The sequence below is a fragment of the Ursus americanus genome, chromosome 26 (genome assembly GCF_024610735.1).
Source record: "Ursus americanus isolate L20-20 chromosome 26, mUrsAme1.1.p, whole genome shotgun sequence".
In the NCBI taxonomy this organism is placed as follows: Eukaryota; Metazoa; Chordata; class Mammalia; order Carnivora; family Ursidae; genus Ursus; species Ursus americanus.
The window spans coordinates 17,150,022-17,174,823 of NC_142152.1; the positions used below are offsets into that span (position 1 = coordinate 17,150,022).

Here is a 24,802-nt window from a genome sequence, read left to right on the forward strand (position 1 = left end):
TCCTTGTAAGAGCCTCTGTATAATGTGAGAAATTCAAATTTTGTTCAACTTTTTTTTCACGCTACTGAATTAAACTATCTTAATAAACCCCTCTTGGAGAGCGAGCCTCTGACCTAGCCTGTCTTAGGGTGCCTGAATTTGAAAGCCACCTTTCCATTTAATGTGAAACAGGAGGTGGTCTTAAGCAGCTTTCCCTGTAATTAAAAAAGCTGTTTAAACTTGAAATTTAACCTGCTTTAGGAATATTAGTAATTTCTGCATTCCCAGCTGGTGACAGAAAAAGCATCTACGGAAACACCTTACCCACATATCTTTAAATGAAGTGAATTAAACCAGAACATAAATTGCATTGTAATTACTTCAGCCATTCTCTTCTCTAAAACATCTTCCCTATGGCAAATTTCTTTCTTATGTGAAAATGGAACAAAACTGTTGTTATGGAAACAGAATTTGGAGAGGCTGGAACTTGGCATAATGTGCCAGATATTGGTTTGCTCCTGATGGGCTATTTTATGCAAATTTCGGAATATTCATTTCTGTATTCTGCCTGGGAGGGAATAAGACAGGCTAAAATATTGACAGCAACTGTGTAGGTTTACCTACCTTAATGTGTCCTGATGAATAATAAATGTTTTAAATACAGTTCTTCAGGGAATTGGGGGGAAAACACAGTGTTGTCATTTGTGTTGTTTGCTTTTTTTTTCTTTTAGCTCCTACGGAAGCGGCATATTGGAAATGATATTGTAACAATTGTTTTCCAAGAGCCGGGAGCACAGCCATTCAGCCCCAAAAACATCCGATCCCACTTCCAGCACGTTTTCGTCATCGTGAGGGTCCACAACCCCTGCACCGACGGGGTCTGTTACAGGTACCGGCGCTACAGCTGTGGCCGCACGGGTGTTGGCTGGCGGTCACCCAGAGGGCCCCATCCAGCTCCGCTTTCTGAAGTGGCAGTGGGAAGTCTGCTGCTATTTATTTTTGCCCTTAAACTGTGCGTGTAGATGGCCGAATTCACACAACGACGTCACCTAACGGCGTTGACATTGCCCAGACACGTTGGTTAGACACCTGCTGTTTCCATTTGCACCTCCTCCTTAGGGGGTGTCCTTCATCCATACCATCTGGTCACCAACTAATTACTCATCCTGCTAATTATACTTTGCTTTTGGTATGGCAAGAGCAGAAAAGAATGATCGTAATAAGTAGAAAAGTTTTGTTTTAATTATTACTATTTAAAAAGCGCAAACCCTTGCTTAGGACTGATTTGATTCATGCTAACATTTCTGACTGCAGTCTTGGAGGCATTTCTGTGCTTTGTGAGCCTGTGGTGGAATTGTGTCTGTGCTCCTTGTTGACCTGGTCTCGTGAGTATCAGAATTCAGGCGTCTGTCTGCAAGAGGTCTTTGAGTGTTGACAAGGATAAGAACCTGCATTGCTGGGTTGACGTGGGCATCGTACCAAGAAGACGTGTAAGGCTATGCTGGCATTAACAAGATGTTTCTAATATGAATCTGTCCTTTTAAAATAGGTCTTTCCGTCCCTAAAATTTGGAAGATTAAGCTTTGTTAATTTTGCATATTTGTTTTTGAATTAATACGGCCACCTACCCAGAAACTGGCCAGCACAGACCGATAATTGGCTTGTTGTGAGATCCACAACTGTCTAATTCTGGGTGTCAGTGCGGGTTAATTACAGGAGCCGAGCAGGCAAACTCAGGGAACAAAACAAATACAGGTTGCTGTGGGCTCCTGCGAGCCACCACCTTCCCTGCACTCATCCCACAGTAACTGTATGTTGGCCTCTGGTGATAAGCCCAGCACTGTCCTAGGCGCTGTACGTGGGTTACCTCATTTAATTTTTAAAACCCCTGCATTAGGTACTGTTTTAAAAATCCCCATTTTCACATGAGGTAGTGTGAGCAATGGAAATAGGTAACTTGGCCGCAGTCAGCTGGTACCAGGCAGTTCAGATTGTAATGCACTCAGTCTGATTCTCGAGCCGGGGTCTTCGCTGCCCTCGCTGCTGACACACAAGCTGTTCTAGAACTCTAGGCTAGGGGGTGGAAACTCCAACAAAAGAGACCTAGATCTGCAGGCTCTTGCCAGGAATATGATCTCTGAAAGCTGCTTGATTGAGGTGTGGAATGACAGACTAAGTGCAGAACGTTTGACCGACTGGGAGAGCTCTGCGCATTTAGAAAATACCCCCAAGCAGTTGAAACATGCTCTGGACTAGATTCATGCAAGGGATTTCCTACAACTTTGATAAAAAGTTAATCCCATTTTGATTGGTCACTACGAAGTTTGGGAGTGGAAAGCTATGCCATTTATTTTAGAGAGAGATTCTTCTTTAAAAGCCATTGTCTAAATAAAGTGCTGTTCGGTAGAAATGTAATGCAAGCCATATGTTAATTTTTTTATTTTTTAATGGCCATATTTTTAAAGTAACAAGAATGGGTAAAATTAATTTTAGCAATATGTTTTTTACCCAATAATACATTTTATTTACCTGCTATATCCAAATATTATTATTTCAACAGGTGATTTTTAAGCTTTAAAAATTATTGACCTGTTTACTTATTTTTGGACTACGACTCTGAAATCTGGAGTCTCTTTTAGACTTACAGCTCATCTCAATTAGAATGCTTGATTTTCTTTGGAAGTAATCTGTGTTTAGATTTTATAAAATTTGTAACTGGAAAAGTAGATTCATATACTCAGATTGTTCCAAACATGCTTTTTCAAAGCTTTCCAATAACTGCGTTGAGTGTCACTTTAAAAAATATAATGTAATTTAATACTCCTTGGTCGCGGTGGTCACATTTTGAGTGCTCAGTAGCCTGCACGTGGCCAGTGCAGGTCTAAACAGACTGGTCAGGAGGAAGTGTCTCGGCTTCGTCAGCACTTTGCTAGATGAGGAGGTGATGTCTATCAGATTCTTTTATACCCCACCCCCACCCCCACCCTGAAAATTGTGCTTTTTTGCTGGCTCTCTTATTTTTAATCTGTTACCTGGAGAGCCCGTCTTCTCAACCCCATCATGCGATGTGATGCCAGACCCTTTGTGGGAGGACACCGAACACCTCAGCTTATGCCACATGAGCTAGCCTGGCATTTCCTAGTTGCCAAGCTTGTTTGAAGACCCAGCACACTGCTTTATAAACTGTGAATTAGGGCCTTTTGTAAATCCAAGAGAACATACAATTTGGAACATCACTAAAAGAAATCACAGGAAACTAAAGTAGCGATCTTTTCCTGTCGTAAACTTTAGGTGTAGTCATTGTTCTGAGCCCCTCTCACACCTCAAGGTAGGCGTGTTTCCTGGGGTGTGTGGTGATGTCAGATGTTTAAAGTCCCAGAAAGGACTGGGCAACTTTCTTGTAGTTAATGCTTAGGAAGAATTTTGTGAAGGGTTCCGTGTTCTCATGAAAATAAACGTATTAATGGGGCGCCTGGCTGGCTCAGTCGGTTAAGCGCTGACTCTTGATTTCAGCTCAGGTCATGCTCTTAGGGTCCTGGGATAGAGCCCCTTGTTGGGGGTCCACACTCAGTGGGGAGTCTGCTTTAGGATTCTCTCTCTCCCTCTGCCCCTCCCTGATGCGAGTGCATATTGCATACTCTCTTTCTCTAAGTTAAATAATCTTTTGCAAGAAGAAATGTATTAGGAAGCAGAATAGAAAATTTGTATCAATTTTAAGATAAAATGTGGTCTTCCAAAGAATTTCTGTACCCGTGAGTTTTTCTCAAACACCAGCCACTCCCCAAACTACTTAGGGATATGAATTTATGGGCCTCCTTTATTAGAGGTACTTTGGTAGAAAAGTTTAGAGCTGAGTTGATTTATACTAAATTAGATTTAAATCTAATTTAACTCTATCCCTGAGTAATATAGTTAGAGTGATTCAGGTGCTTTTTATCATTGAAAAATCTCTTGTTCCGAACTTTCTGCCCGGTGAACATTCACATTTATTTATTGACATCTACTTGGTACCTGTAATGAGGAAAGTGCAAAAGTTGTTTTCTCAAAGGAGCTTCTTGCTCTAATCGGGTAGGAAAGTGTGGGGTCAGTCCAGGCTGAAGTTACAAGGAACATTTAACTGAGAAAAATGGGATTTGGCATGTCTTTTAAAGCACAGATGGATGAAATTCAGTGGGAAAAAGAGAAATAATTCTAGGAGTGGCCAGCATTATATACAGAAGTGTAGACACAGGAAGGAGGGTGGAAGATACAATAAGAAGGCTGCTATTGTAGATGGGGTTACTGCGCAGTGGAGGCCCTTGGCATGCTAGGCTGTCTCGTAGCACAGTATAAATAGAATTTTAGGGAAATTCACCCAGTGTCACCATGCATGATAATTTGTATACAAAAAGGCAAATTTGGAGCTTCCTGCTGTCGTTCATTGATTTTTTTTTTTTTTTTTGGTCAGTTCTTTACAGCCCTTATCGTGTATGTGCTAGGCACTTTTATAGGCTCTGGGATGCGACAGGTAAACAAAAAGAGAAAAATCCCTGTGGTGGATATGGAGAAGAGGTCCTGAAATAATGGGTGTTCTCTCCCTAGGGACTGAAAAGTTGATAGAAGGAAAAGCTATTTCAAACTAATTCTCAGGCCAGTTAGTGTTGAACAGTAGACATAGGCAGGAACTCAGAAATGAATCACTAAGTCTGTACTGTGCCCATACCTGTTAAGAGAGCCCTCTGGTCTCTCTATTTTGTTTGGTATCGTTACACTGAGCTTCATTGTCTGGTCCCGGCTGATAGAGCATATTAGAAGCAACAAATCAAAAAGATGGGGAACTGTTCAGTGGCAAGGATGTGCTGAAAACATCAATAAGAGATTACTAATAAGAGAGATGCAGAAAAACTATTCATATCAGTGATTCAAAGCCAATAAGCAAAGCAGTCTGGGGTCATTTGGTTTGGGAGCAAAGGACCAAATAGACTTCATTCACCCCCTCAGGGCCTCATTTGTAAAAACTCTGTGAAATATTTTCCAACATTTTTTGGCACCCAGTGAATTAGGAGATCAAGGCAGGGATCCTCAGAGGTTGCAGATGCCACAAAAAGAGATACACCTGTCTCATAACGGAAGGACACAACCCCACTTATGAATTAGTCTTATTCCCTACTCGCCCCCCCACACATTGAACCTGAATCTGATCAAACTTCTGGAGAAACCAATGTACAGAAAATACAAAAGACAGAAGAACATGCCCGTATTGGGCAAAATTCAGACACCATGCAACTCTTGTGAGAAACAGCCCAATTTCCTCAACACATAAATGTAAGAAATAAAAGAGAAAGTGAGAGAAGTAGAGAGGAATGAACAGAATACAAAAAATTTAAGATAGAATTAATTAAAATGTGTGGGTCTTATTTGGATCCATTTTAGATAAAAAGATTTTTAAAGTTTTAGGACATCTTCAGCAACTGAAAATTGGAACATTGACTCACTATTTGATGAAATTAAAGAATTATTATTAATTTTAAAACTATAGTAATAGGTGGTTATAATAATGACCTGAGTCTTCAAAGCAATTGTTAAATTGTGGTCAGTAACTACGTTCAGAAAGGTAGAAATGTATGTTTCCCCTCTCAGAAAGACTTCCATATTCAGAGGTTAAAATATAATAAATGTTGAAAGGAGGTAGTATGATATATTACAAAAAGCACTTGGAATCAGACCAGATTGTGAAACCTCTCAGATCTTAAATTTCCCTTTCTGTGCAGTGGAAGGTTGCTTGACATCTACTTAAACTCCCATAAGTAAAGTAGTGTAGGCAGGGAGTGTGGTGTGTGCATATTAAATGTGCACGCCCTTCTTTTCTTGAATAAAAATAAATATGCAGGCTGCAGCTAGGAAGAAAAAAATCAAAGTGGGTCAAATGATAGACCTTTTTTTCAGAAAGTCTATTCTAAGCCTAATCAGCATTCCTATTGTCCAGTGTAGCTGACCTTTCTAAGACAAAAATCAGAACATGTGACTCTTGGTGCTTTTTAAAACCGTTTGGGCGAAGTTCAGACTCCCTCGCGTACAGCCTCTTGCCGAGGTCCTTCAGGCCTGGCCTTTCCGCTGTCAGCCTCCCCTGGGGCCGCTGCCGAGTCTCCTCCGCACCCCTACCCCTGTGGCGCTACTTACAGCTCCCAGAACACACCGCGCTCCGCCCCTCTTCTCCGCACATGCTGCTCTCTGGGCAGGAAGGCCTCTTCTTACGCACCCCTACTCCTCCTTCAGCTGATGAATTCCTGCTTTTCTTTTCTCTGGGGGGGCTCCCCTGACCTCCCAGGACTAGGTAAATTGCCTTTCCTGTGTTTCCAGTAGCACCCCGCGCCTCCCGCAAGAGCACTCAGACCTCTGCGCTTAGCCCTGCCAGACCTGGAGCTTCTGGAGGGACGAGCCTCTGACAGCTCACCCTTGATCCTCAGCACAGGCACAGTGCCTGACACACAGTAGGTGCTCAGTGAGCATCGGTGAATGAGTCCTCGTAGAAGTCAAGAGCCCAGCCCCCCCCCTCCCCAGGGAGAGAGTGATGGGCACATGTTTGTTCTGCCACTCATCTTGCCTGTCCTTTGCCCAGGTCTGCTTTCTGAGAGAGCTCCCCAAGCTGGCAGTGTGATCCAGCCCCCAAGAAGGGGAAACCTCCCTCTACCATTCTGAGGCCGAGTCCCCTTCCTTCTAAATTGGGGGTTGGAATTGCTTATTGCCATTTCCACGTGCTTCAGAAACTCAAGCATCGTTGTCTTCTCACGTTTTTCCATGGAGACTTCTGTTTGGATGTCTCTGGAACATTTCCCATGTATCAATTTGAAATTGGCTTTGGGTGTCAAGATCTGCTACTGTATCCAAGGTGGTTGATGGCAGCAAATGCTACAAAGCCCAGGCTAATGGTGGTCTCTTCAGCTGTGTGACACCTGTGGATGGTGCCTTTTGCAAGCACCTCAAGAGTGGGAGGTTTAAAAATGTTCCTTCACAAGGAATAGTGTGGTCTTATCGTAGAGCGTGCTGCTGGCCATCCAGAAGCTCGCATTCCAGTCCTGGCTCTCTGTAACAGGCTCTGTGCAAACCCTTTACTTCTCAGAGTCCGTCCTGGAGAAGTGGAGCATTCGCACCAGCTGTTCAAAGGGAGGTTGTTCAGGGCTGTGCCAAATGTCAGTAAAACAGGACACTTGCCTGGTCCTTAAGTCGTACTCCCAAGGTTTGGAGGATGGAACATGTTTTTGTGTTAAAATGAACACAGCTATTCCTCAGTAGAATGCAAAGTCAAGATGACTTTTAAGATGAAACTCAAGATTTTCTTGGCAGGAGTTTGAGGAACGCTGAATTCTCCGTGTTCTCTTCTGGTGCTAACTTTCCGTAATTGCCGAGACTCCGAGCTTCTGTCTACTGGGTTACTCTCCTGAGTAGAACGTCCAGTCCTCAGCACTGCCGAGTACATAAGGTGCGGCGAGGACGGTAAAGAATGTGTAATTTCTCAGGAGCTGCAGTAGTGCCTATGAGGCTAACACAAGTGTGTTCAAACAGAAGCCCTTTGGACTCTGCTTTTAAAAACAGCAGGAACCATTCATGATTAATACGTCTTAAAGGGTCTATATAGAGCAACCTGAAGTTCTAGAAAGGCTTCTTATAAGGCAAAAATATTCTTTCTTCTGAGCTTAAAGCAGGCATTATTATCAGGAGTTCAGAATCTGTGGCGTCTAAATTAATGAGCTTTTAACCTTGTAGAAAACCTTGAAGTTAGATTAACCCAAAACAAGACCTTTTGTTTGAAAAAAGCATCCCAGAGCATCATCCTTCTCATCTTCGGCAAAGGTTCTATTTCTAATGATGCAAAACTGATTTTAGCATCTGTATCATTTACCTCCCTACCATGATGAATCATTGATAATTATATGTTGAGGATTCAGTTCTTTCCCTCATAGTTCATTCTAGAGGCTTCTAATTATCGTTGGGTTTTCAGCATATGTTTGTCTAAAGTTCTAACAGTGAATAAATAGATCTGTAAAAAGCCAGTGAGTTTAAGGGGCAAGTGGATAGATGGTGCTCATATTGGCACCCCCTGGTAAGCATTTTCCTCTCCTTATTTAAAAGAAAACCGCAGCTGCTTCTTGAGAAAGAATAACAATTTGAAGTGAAATTAGCAAGAGAAGGAATTGCCAATTTAAAAATGAGTGTTTCTGGATCCTTACAGGATTCCTCTTTAGAAAAGCTAACATATCTGGATTTTCGCATCTTTTGCTTGACTTTTAAAAAAAATGATCAAATTAAAATTATACAGCTGTCAGCATTCAAGCCAGACAGCTCACAATAGACAAGAAAAATTGCCTTTCTAATACTGGTATAATTAGGCTGTAATGCATATGGAGGTTTCTGTGAATTCTCATCTTCAGTTAGAAAATGGAGTGTTGCTTGCCACCTTTCCTCCTCATGAAGCTAACTAGATACTAGTCTTTTTTTTTTTTAATAAATTTGTGAAAACCAACAAATTGGCCATTCCATGGCATCTTCAGACAAAATAGGTAACTTCTGTCCTGGGTTTCCCAATTTTTATTTATTTATCCTATTTTCATGAGAAATAATCCTTTTTTGAAAAGCAAAGTTAAATATCTTAAACCCTTCTTAAAACAGAACAAAAAAATAATAATGAAATAGAGCTCTTCAATTTATTTTGAAAGATATGCACTCTCTGATTATGACTTTTCCATTCTGGAAATTCAGAAAAATATTTTATATTGCTTCCCTAATACTTAGTACAATTGCATAATGGACTCACTTTTAAATAATTAGATAATTTGAGAAGAGGGACATTCGATCTGTTAGAATCATCATTCCAGCCCTCTCAAACTTCACTAAGGATCCTAGAATGAGGTCTTAGAACAAGATAGAAGACACACAACCTTTCTGTTTCCATTTAACTTTTGTTGTTACTGTTTTAGGAAAAACTTGATTTTTTTTTTTTCCTTTTCGAGATTAAAAATAACAGGTTATTACAGATGCTTGTATGGTCCTTATCTTAGTCCCAGTTTTAACAATATTATGCAGAAGAAGTGACTGGGGCAGGCTTTCTCAAATCAATGTTGCTTGAAGGACTAGGAAAAGGAAAATATTTCCTCACAAATACATTGTCAGAATCAAATACCAAATGTAGAGAATGTGGACCAAAGAATAGCTCAGTTATTTTAAAGCACTATTGCTATTACTATAAAAATCATAATCATTTTAATATTGAAATTTCGGTTTTCCTTTTAAAATTATGATTTTGATCTGGTTGCATAGGCCAGCAAATAATATTTGTTTAGTTTTTTAAAAAATTTAATCCATTGCTTTTATGTCTTGCATCGTTGAGTGTTTTCATTATAAGCTGTCTGCACATAAGCATCATATCTAAAATGAAGACCACATTTGTGTCCTTGCAAAATCTGTGCTTGTTCTAAAAGGTTATGCTGATTATAGTAACCCCTGCTTGGAAATAATCAGTAGGTATTTAAAGGTAGAATATTAGACTTTTTTCCCCATGGAGTTATGGTTGGTTTACTATCCATTAATGTAAGGAAAGTTTTTACTTTAAGCTTTTTGGGGTTTTTTGGACTAGAAAAAATTTTGTGTTCTGTAAATCCTAAATATGGTTGAATGAAAAGTTGTGTTCGTGTTAAATAGAAACGTCTGTTATTTTTATGGGACAGTGATAGTTCTCTTCCTCCTGAGGGATGTCTTTTTCTTTGAGAATGCATATTTTATTCTCGTGCTGTGAGACTGAGAAGTCCTGATGCTCCTCTCTTTTCACCTTTGCTCTTGTCTCTTAGTGTGGCCGTCACCAGGTCCAGAGACGTGCCTTCCTTTGGACCTCCCATCCCCAAAGGGGTCACTTTCCCTAAGTCAAATGTGTTCAGGGACTTCCTTTTGGCCAAAGTGATTAATGCAGAGAACGCTGCTCACAAATCAGAAAAGTTTCGGGCCATGGCAACCCGGACCCGCCAGGAGTACCTGAAAGATCTGGCAGAAAAGAATGTCACCAACACCCCTATCGACCCGTCCGGCAAGTTCCCATTCATCTCTCTGGCCTCCAAGAAGAAGGAGAAGTCTAAGCCATACCCAGGAGCCGAGCTCAGTAGCATGGGGGCCATTGTGTGGGCTGTCCGGGCCAAAGACTACAACAAGGCCATGGAAATCGACTGCCTGTTGGGGGTCTCCAACGAGTTCATCGTGCTCATCGAGCAGGAAACCAAGAGTGTGGTTTTCAACTGCTCCTGCAGAGATGTGATAGGGTGGACCTCAACTGACACCAGCCTCAAAATCTTCTACGAGCGAGGAGAATGCGTCTCGGTGGAGAGTTTAATTAGTAATGAGGACATCAAGGAGATTGTCAAAAGGTTGCAGGTGAGTATTTTCCTTCCACTTCCCCACGTTCAATTTCCCTTTCCTGACGCCCTCAGTGCAGACTAGAAGTAAGTTACTGAAGTTGGTGCTATTTTATCAGCTCCTCTGAAAACTCCCTGGATGATAGGAAGCGACCTGGAGTTTACGTGACACTTGTTTTCCATCGTTTTTCAGAAGGAAAAGTAGAACAAGTGGGAGAAGACACGTTTGCCGTGGTTTGTGCTGGAAACCACGTGCGTGTGACCTAATGCCACTGCCTTGGTGGCTGGCGAGGTGGCCCAGCCAGGCTGCTTTAGTTGTTGAGAAGAATTGTTCAAGCATCTGCTCCCTTGAATTTTTTTAAGGGCGAAGCGAGTAGCGGAATACAGTCTCTTGGCTGCCAGCTCCCTGTAGGTCTCTGTTAGAGGTTTCCTTGTAAGCTCAGGGAAGCCATTGAGTTCTTTGGACACAACAAGTATGTTCTTTTTGGCCTAATGAATGGAGGGTAGTGAAGGGGAAGTAACCAGATGCTCTTCAGCCGGCAGCGGGGCATTCAGCAGTCACCCTGCTTGCGGTGTTTTCCCAGTGCCCTGTCTACCACTTAACACCCTGTGGTGTTCAACCGTGATTTCTTTTGTTTCCTTGTCCAGTTTGTGTCCAAAGGTTGTGAATCGGTGGAGATGACTCTGCGAAGGAATGGGCTAGGACAGCTCGGCTTCCACGTCAACTACGAGGGCATCGTGGCGGATGTGGAACCGTACGGCTATGCCTGGCAGGCAGGGCTGAGGCAGGGCAGCCGGCTGGTGGAGATCTGCAAGGTGGCCGTGGCCACCCTGAGCCATGAGCAGATGATCGATCTCCTGAGAACATCCGTCACGGTGAAGGTCGTCATCATCCCCCCGCACGAGGACTGCACCCCACGGAGGTAGGGCTGAGTTGGCAGCTGGGGCCCTGGGAAGCCAAGGCCGGGTTTGTGTGCCGTTAAGCACATCTCCTGCTGGGTGGGGGAGTCGGGTGCTGGGCAGTGTGTCGGGTTACACGCGGTGCTGGAAGTGCCATCCGTGGAAAGTCTGACTCGGGACATGGCTCCCTGGTCTGTGGCAAGAGCAGCTGGAAAGAGTGACTGACTTGGATTCTTCCCAGGATTTACATCTGTGGACTTATAAGCTTGCCAGTACAGACAGAGAAGTCTGGGGATACCCATCTTAAATAATCCTGTGCGGTAACTAAGAAACATGCAGTGTGTAATATTCGAAGACACAGCAACACACACTGTCAGGCTTGCCGACACTCTTACTCATCATTCTGTCAGAATTCAGAGTGCCCTTTTGACCCCTGCTCCCTCATTCTGGAGCGCTGGACGTGACTTAGCAGGCGTTCTCTTAACTGCATCTGTGTGTGTGTCGGGAATTGGCTTCAACTGAGCTGGTCCTGCGCGTGCTGCTTTGGCAGTTGGGTCCCCAGCCCTTTCGCAGAGGGAAGCCCGGGAGCACCCTGTCCCTCCTAGCTCCTGCCAAGCCAGCAGCACGCTTGAAAATTTAATTTCTTGGTCTCTGGGGAGGTTTCTTGATGGAACAAATTTAATCAACTGTTTCTTTTCTCCTTTGGGCATGTCCGTGCTATTTTTACTAGTTTTTTGCAATCTGTTAATTCGCTTTCAGCCCATTATTGTCTAAGAGTTTCTCTTAAGCTTTGGCAATTAATTCTTAGGCCTTCTAAAGCCAAAACATCCTTAGCCTGTTTTTTTCCCTCAAAACATGACCTGTCCTGCACCTGGGCTGTCATGGATTCTTGAACAGTGGATGGTATAATGTGTAAACCGTTATAATGGGTTATTTGTGTCCTTTAAAAAGTGAGCACAGCGACAACCTACCTACATGTGCTTCAGCTCTTCAGACCAAATGTTGCAGACCAGTCGGGCGCTCAAGGTGGTGTTTCTGAATGCTGCTTACTGCCCAGACGGCCCAGAGACTAGGTGCCTCTTTCAGAATATGGTGAACTCCCTCTGTCTAATAGTTTCAAGAACGGCTCCCTTTTGGATGACTGGATTTTTCTAGAAACCAAAATATGTATCCAGAACTTTTTATTTCAGCTATTTTGGGGGTATGGGGGATATTCTGAAATTGCCTTACACACTGCCCTGCCTTAGTTAGCCAGGTGTTTTTGGGTTTCCTCAAGCACATCGTCATTAGTGTTAAACATTTGCTGAACTGGGAGTCAGGAATGACTCTGGAGGTGAGGTGCTTAGGTCCTTACAACACTCTCCAGCTGCTCTGTGCTCCTTCTCTGGTCCTTCTGTCTTCTGTTCCTTGGTCTCGCCTTCACATTGTCTGCTTGATTGTTTCTCAATAGGCAGCTATAAACCGGAGCAGATAACCAAGCTTTGTAACTTGTCGACCTTAATTACACACAGTACGGAATTAACGACACTGGTCTAAGGACTAGTGGTCTGACCATGAGTCCATAGATGGCGTGGCGCCATCTTGTCTGCTCAGAGACCTTTCCCCTGGCTTCTAGGCTCCTCCCCAGTTTGTATGGGGTGGAGGAGGATGGGAATAGGAGCGCGTGAGTGTGAATATGTGATGAGTGGCTGGGCGACATTCCTGACGTTGAATTGTGCCCGGGTCAGAAGGCCCGACTCTGGATCGATAGGTCTGTGGTAGGAAGTGGCTTATCCACGGCAGTATACTAAGCCAGATACGTCTTCTGTGGTGTGTTGGTAAAAACAACCAGCATATGCTGAGGATTTAATTTGCCGGGTTGGAAAAAACACTTTTACGTGGATTAGTGCTTTTAATCCTTATAACAACCTTATGAGGTAACGGTGTTAGTATTATTCCTATGTAAAGGAAACCAAGACTCAGGTTAGTAACTTTCCAAGCTCATCTGGCAAATTTAGGTCTCACTTGCGAATCCGAGCTCTTCACTATTCCTTTGTAGGCTTGGGGCACAAATCCTATTTTACATGCCAGCACAAGCAGGGACCTGCCGGTACGTTGGCTTTCTGCTGAAGAACAGAGCCTTGATTTGTAGCATTTGCTGATTCCCATGCTGTCAGTATTGCTTCTGTGGTCGGTTTCAAGCTCCCAGCGTGATGGCGCTGAACTGAGTTGGGATAGATGCTCACCGTGTGGTCCTGTGAGCCAAGACAGGCCGCCCGCTGCACCCCGCGAATGAACGAGCGTGTTGTCTTCATCCTCTAGCCCCGCTGCCGGGACGCTCGTTGCCGCTCTCCTAGCCAGTGGAGCTGGCAGTGACGGGACAGAGAGGTGTTAGGAACCCGCCCCCGGTTGGGCGTAGAATGGGAGGCTGGGATGAGGGGTGGGTGCCGCGCGCAGCCCCGCGCCTGGTAGGCACACTCTGTGCCTTTCACACGACAGGTTCCTTCCGAAAAGCCCCAGTCACAGCTTCTGGGCAGGTGTGAAATGGTGCCGTGGATGCCACTGGAGGACTGGAAACCCTGCTTTCCCCTTCCCTCCTTTAGAAACAACTTCTCAAAGAACAGTGGAAGCATGAACACCTTGCTGTAATTTCCAACAAAATAAGATAATGCTCTTCTGTCATTTTTCTCTCCTTCACACTTCACACTCCCACTGCTGTTTTCCTAGCAACTGATTACTCTGTTCTTTGACTAGTCACTCTCTTCTTTGTCAGCTGTTCCTGCAGCTCCAGCGTGAGGAAATGGGCCTCCTCCAGGCCGCCTGTCCCACAGCCCCTCAGCTGCCTGCTTCTCTGGTGGGGGGGTGGGGGGGGCAGGGTCCTAAGGGGTCACAGGCGCCTGACGTGCTGACCGGACATAAACACCCGTGTGTGTTCACATGGGAGAGTCCTTAGTTTTGAAAAGGCAGGGGGTTTTTTTGTTTGTTTGTTTTAATGAAAACAATCTAACAGCAACATGGGGCTTAAATTATAAAAGTGAAATAGGGCTCTTTTCCCTGTTCTTGGGATATAAGCAGGTCCTCTATGAATTGCTTTCACACCAAAGTTGTTTTTAAGGGAAGAAAGGACAGGGGAAGTAAAGTAAAATTCCTGAGTGCCTGCTATGTATTGGGCATTAACAACAACAACAAAAGTCTTCCGTTTCCATTGAAACAATGAGGAGAAGGAGGTTTGGAGAGGTTCCGTGGCTGCCCAGCGAGCAAGCAGGACGAGCGAGAGGGAGCGAGAGTGACCGCCCGCCACAGGCCATCCTGTCCTGCAGAAGCAGCCTCCACCGGAAGCGGGAGTGAGGGGTCCAACATCAGGAGGGGCCCCTCACCCCCGCCAGACCTTGACTGCCCAGTGCTGGAGCCCGTGACCCGCCTTTATCTGGTGGTGCCTGCGACCTCTGGAGCCTCAGCAGCCGTGCCCTTGGCGAGATGAAAAACACCCTGCCAGCAATTTCACCCACATCAAATCATGATGTTCTGAACGGTGTTGTGCAGGGGTAGTGGACCTTCCTTCTGTGGAGGGCCCCTAGCCTACAGCTTCTGAAGAAAGCAATCAAGGACCATTCAGAGGAAGAGCTAAAAACAAACAAGTTACATAAAAGGACCAAATTACTTTTTAAGTAGAACAGATCAGAGTTTTGTCTTCATTTTAAAACACAAGTATTCAAAATGCAAAAGCATACTGCTTTGGAACCAGAAAGGCTGTGGGAGTTCATCGGGTTCAGATCACTCATCTTTCAGGCAGAGAGCTTTGGTGCAAAGGGGTTAGGTATTTTTTCCAAACCCAGATCACATGGCCTGTTAGGGCCCTAGCTGTCCTCAGACATCTGACTTGGCTGATTCAAGAGTCCAGTGTGGAGATGGTCTGTTGGGCGTGCTGTACAATGAGACAGCCAGTGAGAGAGGGAACACAAGCAGGGGGAGCGGGAGAGGAAGAAGCAGCAGGCTCCTAGCGGAGGAGACTGATGTGGGGCTCGATCCCAGAATGCTGGGATCACGCCCTGAGCCAAAGGCAGACGCTTAATGACTGTGCCACCCAGGCACCCCTTCTATCTGTATTCTTAGTGTTGAAAGGAAAAAGGGGAGAGCAATGGATCATCAGAACATAAAGGAGAAAGAAAGAATAAAAAGGCTGAGAAAGAGAGTAGGGAGAAGGAGTGGCCTTTCAACTACCAGAGTTTTATCGTGTTGCCATGTGTCTCTTAGGCCCGAAATACTGAAACCGTAATTCCTGTGGCCCATCGCTCGTTACAGATTGTTGTTTTCCACTTTGTGGTAGACCGTGGTGCGTGAGATGAGTAGTCCCTAGACGTGAAGAAGTCTGGGGACTTGGAGTAGATGTATTGTTCAGTTAGTGATGAAGGCTAACCTCCACGTAGGTTAATCCTGTGAGCTCAGATCCTGGCTGTGCCACTTCCTAGCTGTGCAGTCTCGGGCAGATTAATCTCTCCTGGCCTCCGTTTCTTCATCTAAAAAAGTGGAGATAATGACAGCGCCTGCCTCGGAGCTGTTGTGGCGCTGCCAGATTGTCCGTGTTCGTTACTGTTCAACACCGCGTTTACTCGAATGGCACAATACAAATCCTTCTGTGAATTTTCATGTGTGTCACTAAAAGCCAGCTCTTATCCTTGTTCTTCAGTGTACAGCCCACTTCTTGACTCCATGTATCATTCTCGTATTTCCAGAGATAAGTAAGCGACGGGAGGCTGGTGGGTGGGCTGTCCCATCACGGACGGCAGCGAGACTGGCGAGTTGGCCGAGGTGCAGCGGATCTGCTGTTCTTGCTCTCTCGGAATGAGTCTTCTCTCCCCGCTGAGGCTTGATCGTCCTGCATCCTGTTATCATCGCCTGTGCAGGAGATTTCTTGCGACACCTGAGAGGTGGTAGAAATGAAATACAGACGGAGAGAAGACCAAGTCTTCGGCTCCCGGGGTCTTTTAACTGGTTTTAGTATGAAATGTTACGTAGCTTCAGAGACTATTTCAAAGAGTTTTTGAACTAGAAGAGAGTTCAGCGATTACCAATTCCAAATCTTTCATTTCCAAATCTTTCATTTCCCAAAGAAGCTAAGGCCCCAGAGATGAAGGCAGCTTGTCTGTTTCAGGGGACATTGTATTTGTTTCTGTCATCGTTATTTATGTATCACTGTCTGCCGTGAGGCAGCCTGTGCCTGTAAAGGTGCACGTACAGGACCAGGGAGTTAAAACCCAGCAAGAGAATCTGTCGGAGGGGTGTGCTGAAGGGGAGACACGGCCTGCGGGAACATTTTTGAAAAGTTGGTGCCCAGCGATGGCAATGTTCTGTGCCTGTGCTGGTTGCTGGCAGCCAACGGAAGGATGGAAGGTTGGAAGATATGTATATGTATATGCTGGATAAATGACATGCCCCTTTGGATTTACAGGGTAAGATGGACCAGTGCTGAGGGGAAGCAAAAGCTGTCCTGACTTTGAGGTGGAGGGAAGTTTTCCCATGGATTATTGCAAGTTTTTATTACTGCCCCTTTTGCAAGCTGCAACATTCTTGCATTGTATTTATAGACCCGGAGCACAAGTTACTGTATAGTACGCCATATATGGTCAGAAATGGAAGACTTCAAACCGTACTACACTAATTCCTCTATTAAGAACCAAAAAAGCATTGCAGCTTTTTTGTCAGAACGATCAGATCCAAGCTAGAAATGATGTCAAAGGCTGAGGTGACATTCCCTCCTATCAGAGAAAAGGTTTATTATATAAGAAGTCATTAGCTGCTAGAAGCCATGTCAGATGTGCCATAAAGCAGTGTTTTGCAAACTGCGGGCTGTAACTCCTGAGTGGATCATGAAATCCAGTCAGGAGCTGCATGCAGTGTGTTCCTTTAATGGAACGGGTTAGCACGGAATACCGCAGAACGGAAGCGTGTGCGTGCGCGTGTGTGTATTTGTGGCTGGGCTGCATCACAGTGTAAAATGTCTTTCTTACTGGGCTCATGGTCCCAAAAGTTTGAAAGCGACTGTCACCAGTGCTTCTAAGGGGTACAGCGGAGCCTTGGCGGAGGGTCAGATTAAGGTTGACTTAGGTCTTTAGGGAATCAGGAGGAGTGGTAAGAAAACTCTAAGGAAAGGTGCCTGCTGGAGACTGGGGCTGAGACTGAGCGGGCACGGACCCCAGCAAATGCACGCGCCTCAGAAGCGGCCCTTCTCAAAACCCGCGTCTCTCACGAGGTGTGGGAGAGGGTGCAGTGTGGCGTGCGCACAATGAGACACGCACACAAGGTCCTGAGATGGTGACGCCTTCCACTGTGCTGCTTCCCCCACCAACACAAGCCCGTTTCCCAAATCAAGACCCAGTCTTTGGGGGCGCCTGGGTGGCACAGCGGTTAATCGTCTGCCTTCAGGGCGTGATCCCGGCGTTCCGGAATCGAGTCCCACATCAGGCTCTTCCGCTATGAGCCTGCTTCTTCCTCTCCCACTCCCCCTGCTTGTGTTCCCTCTCTCGCTGGCTGTCTCTCTCTGTCGAATAAATAAATAAAATCTTTAAAAAAAAAAAAAAAAAAAAACCCAGTCTTTGGCCCCGTGCTGTGCGGTCAGGAGCCACAGGTTGCCTGTGGCCGAGGGGCCCTTGTCACGTGGCTAGTCTGAAGTGAGGGACGTGCTGTATGTATAAAATACACACCAAATTTAGATGAATGTCCCTCATCTTCTTGTTTTTATATTGATTTCTTACTATTCAAATGACACGTCTTAGATATATTACATTAAATAAAAAATTAATTTCACCTGTTCCTCTTACTTTTTTCATGTGGCTGCTAGCTCGCATCATGTGTCTAGTGGACAGCACTGTTTGGACTCTTTCCTCTGTCTCTGAAGTGTTTCATCATCACTCTTAACCCTTCCTTTCCCAGTCCCCACCTGCAGCTCAGTGTTTGAAATTCCTTTAAGCAAGAAAGTCTTTTTTTTTTTTTTTTTTTTTGCTTAGTAATGAAATCCAGGTGCACAGTGTGAGTTAATGCTTTAGTGGGCATAGGTTTTTCTTAGTAATTTGTCAATCAGTCAAGTTAATAGACTGAACCTTCCTTGGTGGTTTGGGTAAAGGGAATGGAGAGTGGGTTCCACATTCCCTAAGGTTTGGGGGCCCACCAAAAAAGGGGGCTCAAGCAACAGAAAGACATTAGGGCCTGACATCAATTCCACTCAGGTTGCTACGTGGGGCCAGCCCTGCAGTGGGAGGTTTCTGGCTGGGGTGGTGAGGGGGCGTGACGGGAGTCTGATTTCAGATTATGCTTTTGTTCCTTGGTGATTTGATAATTGCAGAATTTCTATAATTGGCCTTTTGTTTTCTCCCTCTGAGCTAAATTTGGCTCTCATTTTGGATTTCAAAAATTTGTCCCCACTTAATTTTTTGACTATTAAGATCCCAAACAAATTCAATACCTTTTTAGATCCCCTCATGACACTCATTGAAGGGTGCATGAAGCTGAGTGCTTGCTTCCTTTGAGGCCTGGTCTTAGGGTCCTGCTGCGCTGCGCTGCCGGCCTGGCGGCCTTCCCTCCTCGGGCCTCATACTGACTCTGTTCTTACCCGCCCCCTCCCCTCACCGGGATGACTCGGGGTCTCACTGTTTTTTCAAGACTCCATCATATCTCAGACTCCGTAGTTGAGACTGAGCGAGGGAAAATATGCCAGTATAATACTTCCTGGGGTTCTGGTTCTTGAAAGGACAGTTCAAGTAGAGGGCCCAATGATTACAAGACAGTTTGAAACAAAGGATGAAGTGTTTGATCCACTTTAACTGTTAATGAGAATCAGTGTGATTCCACCCACAAGAAAAAAACAATATTAATTTTTCTTCTTTCTGTGCCCTTAATAGGAGTTGCTCTGAAACCTACCGCACACCAGTGATGGAATACAAAATGAATGAAGGGGTTTCATACGAATTCAAGTTTCCCTTCCGAAATAATAACAAATGGCAGAGGAATGCCAACAAGGGGCCTCATTCACCTCAAGTCCCCTCCCAGGTGCAGAGTCCCATGACCTCGAGGCTGAATGCTGGGAAAGGAGATGGGAAGATGCCTCCTCCAGAAAGAGCCGCCAACATCCCTCGCAGCATCTCCAGTGACGGGCGCCCACTGGAGAGGCGGTGAGTGTGCCTTCAGAGGTTCGATCTGAATCTCAGCCCCAGATTTAAAGAGCACCAGACCCACAAGCACTAGCTTTAGGTCTTCCTGTATTTTACTAGAAATCAGGAATTGTGGGGCGCCTGGGTGGCCCAGCCAGTTAAGCATCCGACTCTTGATTTTAGCTCAGGTCATGACCCGTTGAGTACCATGTTGGCTTCACGCTGGGCATGGAGCCTGCTTAAGATTCTCTCTCTCCCTCTCCCTCTGCCCCCCTTCCTCCTCTCTAAAAAGAAGAAGGAAAAAAAAGAGAGAAATCAGGAATGGAAACAGAAAGGTGCGTGCCCTGGTGGCTTCCAAGCATGGTAGCATTCTAAAGCCATAAGGGTGCATGAGGATATACTCCAACAAAGCATTCGCTCTGAGTAACATATTTGTGCTTTGCTCTTTCATTTCCATGTGATAGCAACAGAATCTGTCACTGCACGCTTACTGGCAACATGGGTTAGAACTTGGCAGACTCTTCGAGAGGACATTGACCATATTACCATCTTTGACAGTCTTTGTCTTTTGGGGAGAAGTGATATGATAGTAGCAAAAGAATGCAAGGTTTTGATTGAGTGTCTGTGTCACTTTGTTAATAAAGACTGTAAAAAATTTTTAAATGATAGCACTGCAAATTACCTATGCTAACGAAGGAGACAGTTGGCTTTAAGACGATAGTCTCCCGCTAGAAGAAGCTAGCTTCTTTCTGTGCACTGTCCTTCCCTCATCACTTCTGCTTGTCTTGATCACATCTCAGAATGTTTTCGTGGCCCCCACCCTGGAGAAGGATCGGGAATCCCCAGAACTGGGGAGAAGTCTCTGTTCCAGGAGCTGTGTGGGGCAGAAGGAAGGTGGGGGCCAAAACGTGAGTCTAGCTCAACGGAGCAGCAGAAACAGGGTGCCAAGGAAAATGGGCCCCAGCTATGCTTCAGTAGTCATTGATTGGTTCAGATTGGGAGCAGAAAGCTGGAGGTTTTAAACACCTTTCCTAGGTTTTAAAAACTGTTTCTTGTCTTGGTTTGACTTTTGTGCTTTTATGTGTTTTATGCACTCTCGCATAAAACATTGTCACTTAACTAGCTCGGAAATATTAGGCTGTCATGTAGAAATAATTTATAGACAGCAACAACAACAAACTAGTTGTCCTTCTAAACTTCCTCACTTAATCCTGGAGCTCTACTTGCGGAACTTTACTGTTTATCCCAATAGACGATTCCCCCCAAAGTGGCTCCTGTCCCATCTGGACTCCTCTAGTTTTCATCATTTTTGAGGAGGAAAACATCCAGGAGATCTCTGAATCAACTCTTTGTTCTCCACATTGCAAACCTGGCTCTCCCCGAGTGCGTGTGAACTGGAATTCGCGATTTGGCCCACATTTTGAAAGATGGACCGTAGGAACTCATTGTTTGGAGAAGGACCTCAGTGCTGTTTTCTTTCTCTTTCAAGACAATCATGAGACTTTTATAAGTTATATTGTTTTGTGCGATTTTCTTTATACAATATTGCATGTAATAAAAGAGCAGGGTATATTTTGATTCTGTGCTGAATTTAATTTCTGCAACAGACACTAAAGCCTGACCTCAAAAGTGGAAATATTCCTTGTAGCTAATTATCACCTTATGAGGCTCGCAGCTTTTAGTGCTAGAGAATGCATCAGCTCCCTAATTTCCAGACAGAGCTCTTTGAGTTCGAAGGTGATTTCTGAGGGTACTCGTGTCTGCTGTGCATCTTAACCACTACCAGTCCCCCACCCCTGGGGGACGGGGAATCTGAGTGCTCTCCCTGGAAGACCATCAGCGTAGCCCCGGGACCCTCCAGGCTTTCCAGATGAAAGTGGCAGGAGTGAGGTCGCCAGGGGTTTTCAGAGAAATTTAACCTCTAGTCAATTTCAGTTATCTTTAGGACATCGAACTGATACGTCAGATCTTGTGACGGAGGGTTTACGTGGCCTGTAAAATCTCAGCTCTGCGTATGCAGGATATCCGGGTTATTTGGCTCACCTTCCTTTGAAATACGTGGTAGTTAGATAGTCTTCCTCTGTGGAAACTTAAGAGTTCGATTTCCTATCCCATCATTGCTCGCTTTCAGTTACATTATTTCTTTTTTTAAGTTTTAACCCGGAGTCGCAACAGAAGGTGCTGTTGGAGAACCTTTGTGTTGCTGCCGTTTCAGTAGAACAGACTCAGGCCATTCATCAGGAATACTTCCAGAGTCCTCCAGGAACAACCAAGTTCGTAGATTTACCCGGAAGTATCATTTTCTCCCTGAAACGTAGTAAAATGTTACTGGAAAGCATCCCCTCATGGTGTTACCGAGAACAGAACACCTTACCAAGGTGGGGGAGGGAGGCTCCTGGCTGCCGGGCTCTCCTTGTCCATTCGGCCTTCCCCTTCCTACCAGTGCTGCCCCGGGTGCCATTTGCATTTGTTCCTGGGTTGTCTGTCAAGTGCGACTCCTTTCAGATGAGTTGCAGATGGTCAGAATAAATGCCAGGGTCTGCCATACCTTCCTGGTATGCCATGAGCCTAACACTGAGACCGGAGTACTGCCTTTACGTAATTTTCGTTCCATTTATTTTCCTCCCCAACGCGAGGCAAGTTGTGCTGAACTGTAGAGAAACCAGCTGTCTTTAAGCTGAAGCCGGCAGCCCTCTCACGTGTGCGCGGCCCACATTGGCTACACAGATCTGCCTGCCTCATTCACCGTGCGTTCCAGCCTGGTTCACTTTGGATGAAAAGACCAATTTACTGCCTGGAGAAGCCTAGTTTTTCTCGCATTTTTACGCAAGATCCCAGACTTAAATGTCATTAGGAAGATTTTTTTTTTAAAATACTTGTGGAACAGATTTTTCCTTTTTCCTTTAAAACCAAGGGCATGATTTTTATAACATACCAAAATGTGTTGGTGTTTGAAGTTTCTAATAAGAATTATTTCACTGAATTGTGGTCTGAATACATTGTTGAGAGAAACCGATACAGTAAAAACAGAGGATTCATTTGCCATCTAAATAGACTAAAGTCTGCTTCTCTTTGGCTTAAATATGTGCGCTTTATGCTCTCCAGGTGGCCTGTTGAGTACAGAATTTTATAGTGTTTGTGGGAGTAGTAGTTATTAACAGAATTAATATTTACTCAACAAAAATAGGTAATATGATGCAAAAATATCAGTATTTTGGCCTCAAATTTAACTAGAGTAAGGGTAGAATTGGAACTAAAATATCTGCTATAACGCATTGAACTTATCACATTACTGTGTTTAAACCTAGTGTGGGGTCAGTCATAAAGCCCTGATGTGTGTTCATATGCTCAGAAAAGTTTAGCTATTTCAGGGGCTTTGCCAAACAGCAGGCATCTTAGCATAAGGAATTTTCCTTACTCTCTCTCTCTCTTTTTTTTTTTTTTTTTTTAGTTGAAGCCTCACCAGCCTTTGTGCAAATATTTGGTGTTGGAACGTAACCAGTGTTGGTACTTTTAAGCTGTACCTGGATGCCACTATTCCCCGTGTCTGCTGCTTTTAGCTCTGAGCAGCTGGGGAAGCACGTCCCCCCTTCGGAGGTGAAGGCTGGCTGCGTGTGTAGCCTCCCTGTGCCCTCTCAGCAGACACCAGCCCCCCACAGAGAGCATGCCGGTCCTGCGCCCGTTCAGTCTTTGTTTTTAAGGAGATGCTCTCTGAGTTTATTTCAACAGCCCACAGCGGTCTCCGCTGTCATCGTGTGCTTTGACATAAAGCAAGCGCCCATTTAATCCCTTAGCTGTGGTTAGACGTTTCAGGGCTTGCACGTTCCACATGCCGTCTGCCTGGATCATAGTTGTTTGGCTTGAGTTGAGGACCCCTCAGTCCTAGAACTTTAGAGCTTCACTGGGATTGCTCCAGCCACATCCCCAACCTCTCTGTTTCTAGAGCTAAAGCCACTGGATGTGATGGTCTTCAGTTTATCTGACACCATTCGCCGCTCCCTCCTTCACACTCCTTTTCCCTGTCTTCCAAAACTTCACTCTTGATTTTTTTTGGTCAGCTCTTTGCTCCTGTGTCATCGCCTGCCCCCCCCCCCCAAAGTGTGTGTCTTCCATGATGGCTTCGTTTTTATCTTCATCCCATGCCGTCCGATGCCTCGGGTGGCGCGTTTATGTCAGCAACGTGGGCCATCACCCATGTGTGGGCGGTTCCTCAGTGGTGCATCCCAAGGACCGGCTACAAATTCTGGCATTGTCATGGGCCCGCAATCAGTTTTTTTTATTTTTTATTTTTTTTTTATAATAATATTTTTTATTATATTATGTTAGTCACCGTACAGTACATCCCTGGTTTTTAATGTAAAGTTCCATGATTCATTAGTTGCGTATAACACCCAGTGCACCATGCAATACGTGCCCTCCTTACTACCCATCACCAGCCTATCCCAATCCCCCACCGCCCCCCCGAAGCCCTCAGTTTGTTTCTCAGAGTCCGTAGTCTCTCATGCTTCATTCCCCCTTCTGATTACCCCCCCTTTATTTATCCCTTTCTTCTCCTACTGATCTTCCTACTTCTTATGTTCCATAGAGTTTTTTTAAACTTTATTTAGTAATTAAACCAATAAGCAAAAGAACTTACTTAAAGAAGTAGTAGGAACAGGAGTAAATCAATTCAGGAGAAAATAAATCCATTGTTTTACTCTTCTTTATTGTGGTATAATATACATGACCTGAAATTTACCATTTCAACGGTTTTTAAGTGTAAGGCTCTGTGGCGTTTATTCATATGTTGTGCAAGCCTCCCACCATCCATCTCCAGAACCTCTTCATCTAGCAGAATGGAGACTGTCCCCATTAAACAGTCACTTCCCTCCCTGCACCCCTCCCCACCCCTGGTGACCATTCTACTTTCTGTCTCTATGCCTTTGACTACTTATGTAAGTCGAATCACAAAATACTTGTCCTCTTAGGACCGGTTATTTCACTTTAACAAAGTGCCTTCGAGGTTCATCTGGGTTGGAGTGTCCGTCCTGTCTTCGTGCGGGCTGCTATAGCAAAACTCCACTGGCCGGGCGGCTTAAACAGGAGAGGTGACTTCTCAAGGCTCTGGGGGCTGGGGACTCCAAGGTCAGGCACCAGCAGATAGAGTTCCAGATGAGAACCCTCTTTCCGGCTTGCAGACAGCAACTGGCAGAGAGAAGGAATCTCTGGTTTCTCTTTTCCTCCTTACCAGGGCATTGATCCCATTGTGGGGGCTCCACTTTCATAACCTTATTTATGACTAATCACCCCCAGGGGCCCCCCTCCGAAAGCATTACGGTGGGGATTAGTGCTTCAACGCGTGCCTTTGGTGGGGAGGACATACATTCAGTCCATGACATTTCCTTTTGAAGGCTGAACAATATTCCATTCTGTGTAGATGCCCCA

The 24,802-nt window shown here is 44.9% G+C and overlaps 1 protein-coding gene across 8 annotated transcripts in view; it reads left to right on the forward strand.

The window, feature by feature from the left end:
- SIPA1L1 (signal induced proliferation associated 1 like 1) overlaps positions 1–24,802 on the forward strand; it is a 371,151-nt gene that overhangs the window by 288,369 nt on the left and 57,980 nt on the right. For all 8 annotated transcript variants that reach the window (XM_087856075.1, XM_045807903.2, XM_045807913.2 and 5 more), the window contains 4 exons: positions 711–868; positions 9,801–10,374; positions 11,004–11,278; positions 19,130–19,399. In XM_087856075.1, the coding sequence (XP_087712201.1) occupies positions 711–868; positions 9,801–10,374; positions 11,004–11,278; positions 19,130–19,399 (1,277 nt within the window). The remainder of the gene's footprint in view (positions 1–710; positions 869–9,800; positions 10,375–11,003; positions 11,279–19,129; positions 19,400–24,802) is intronic.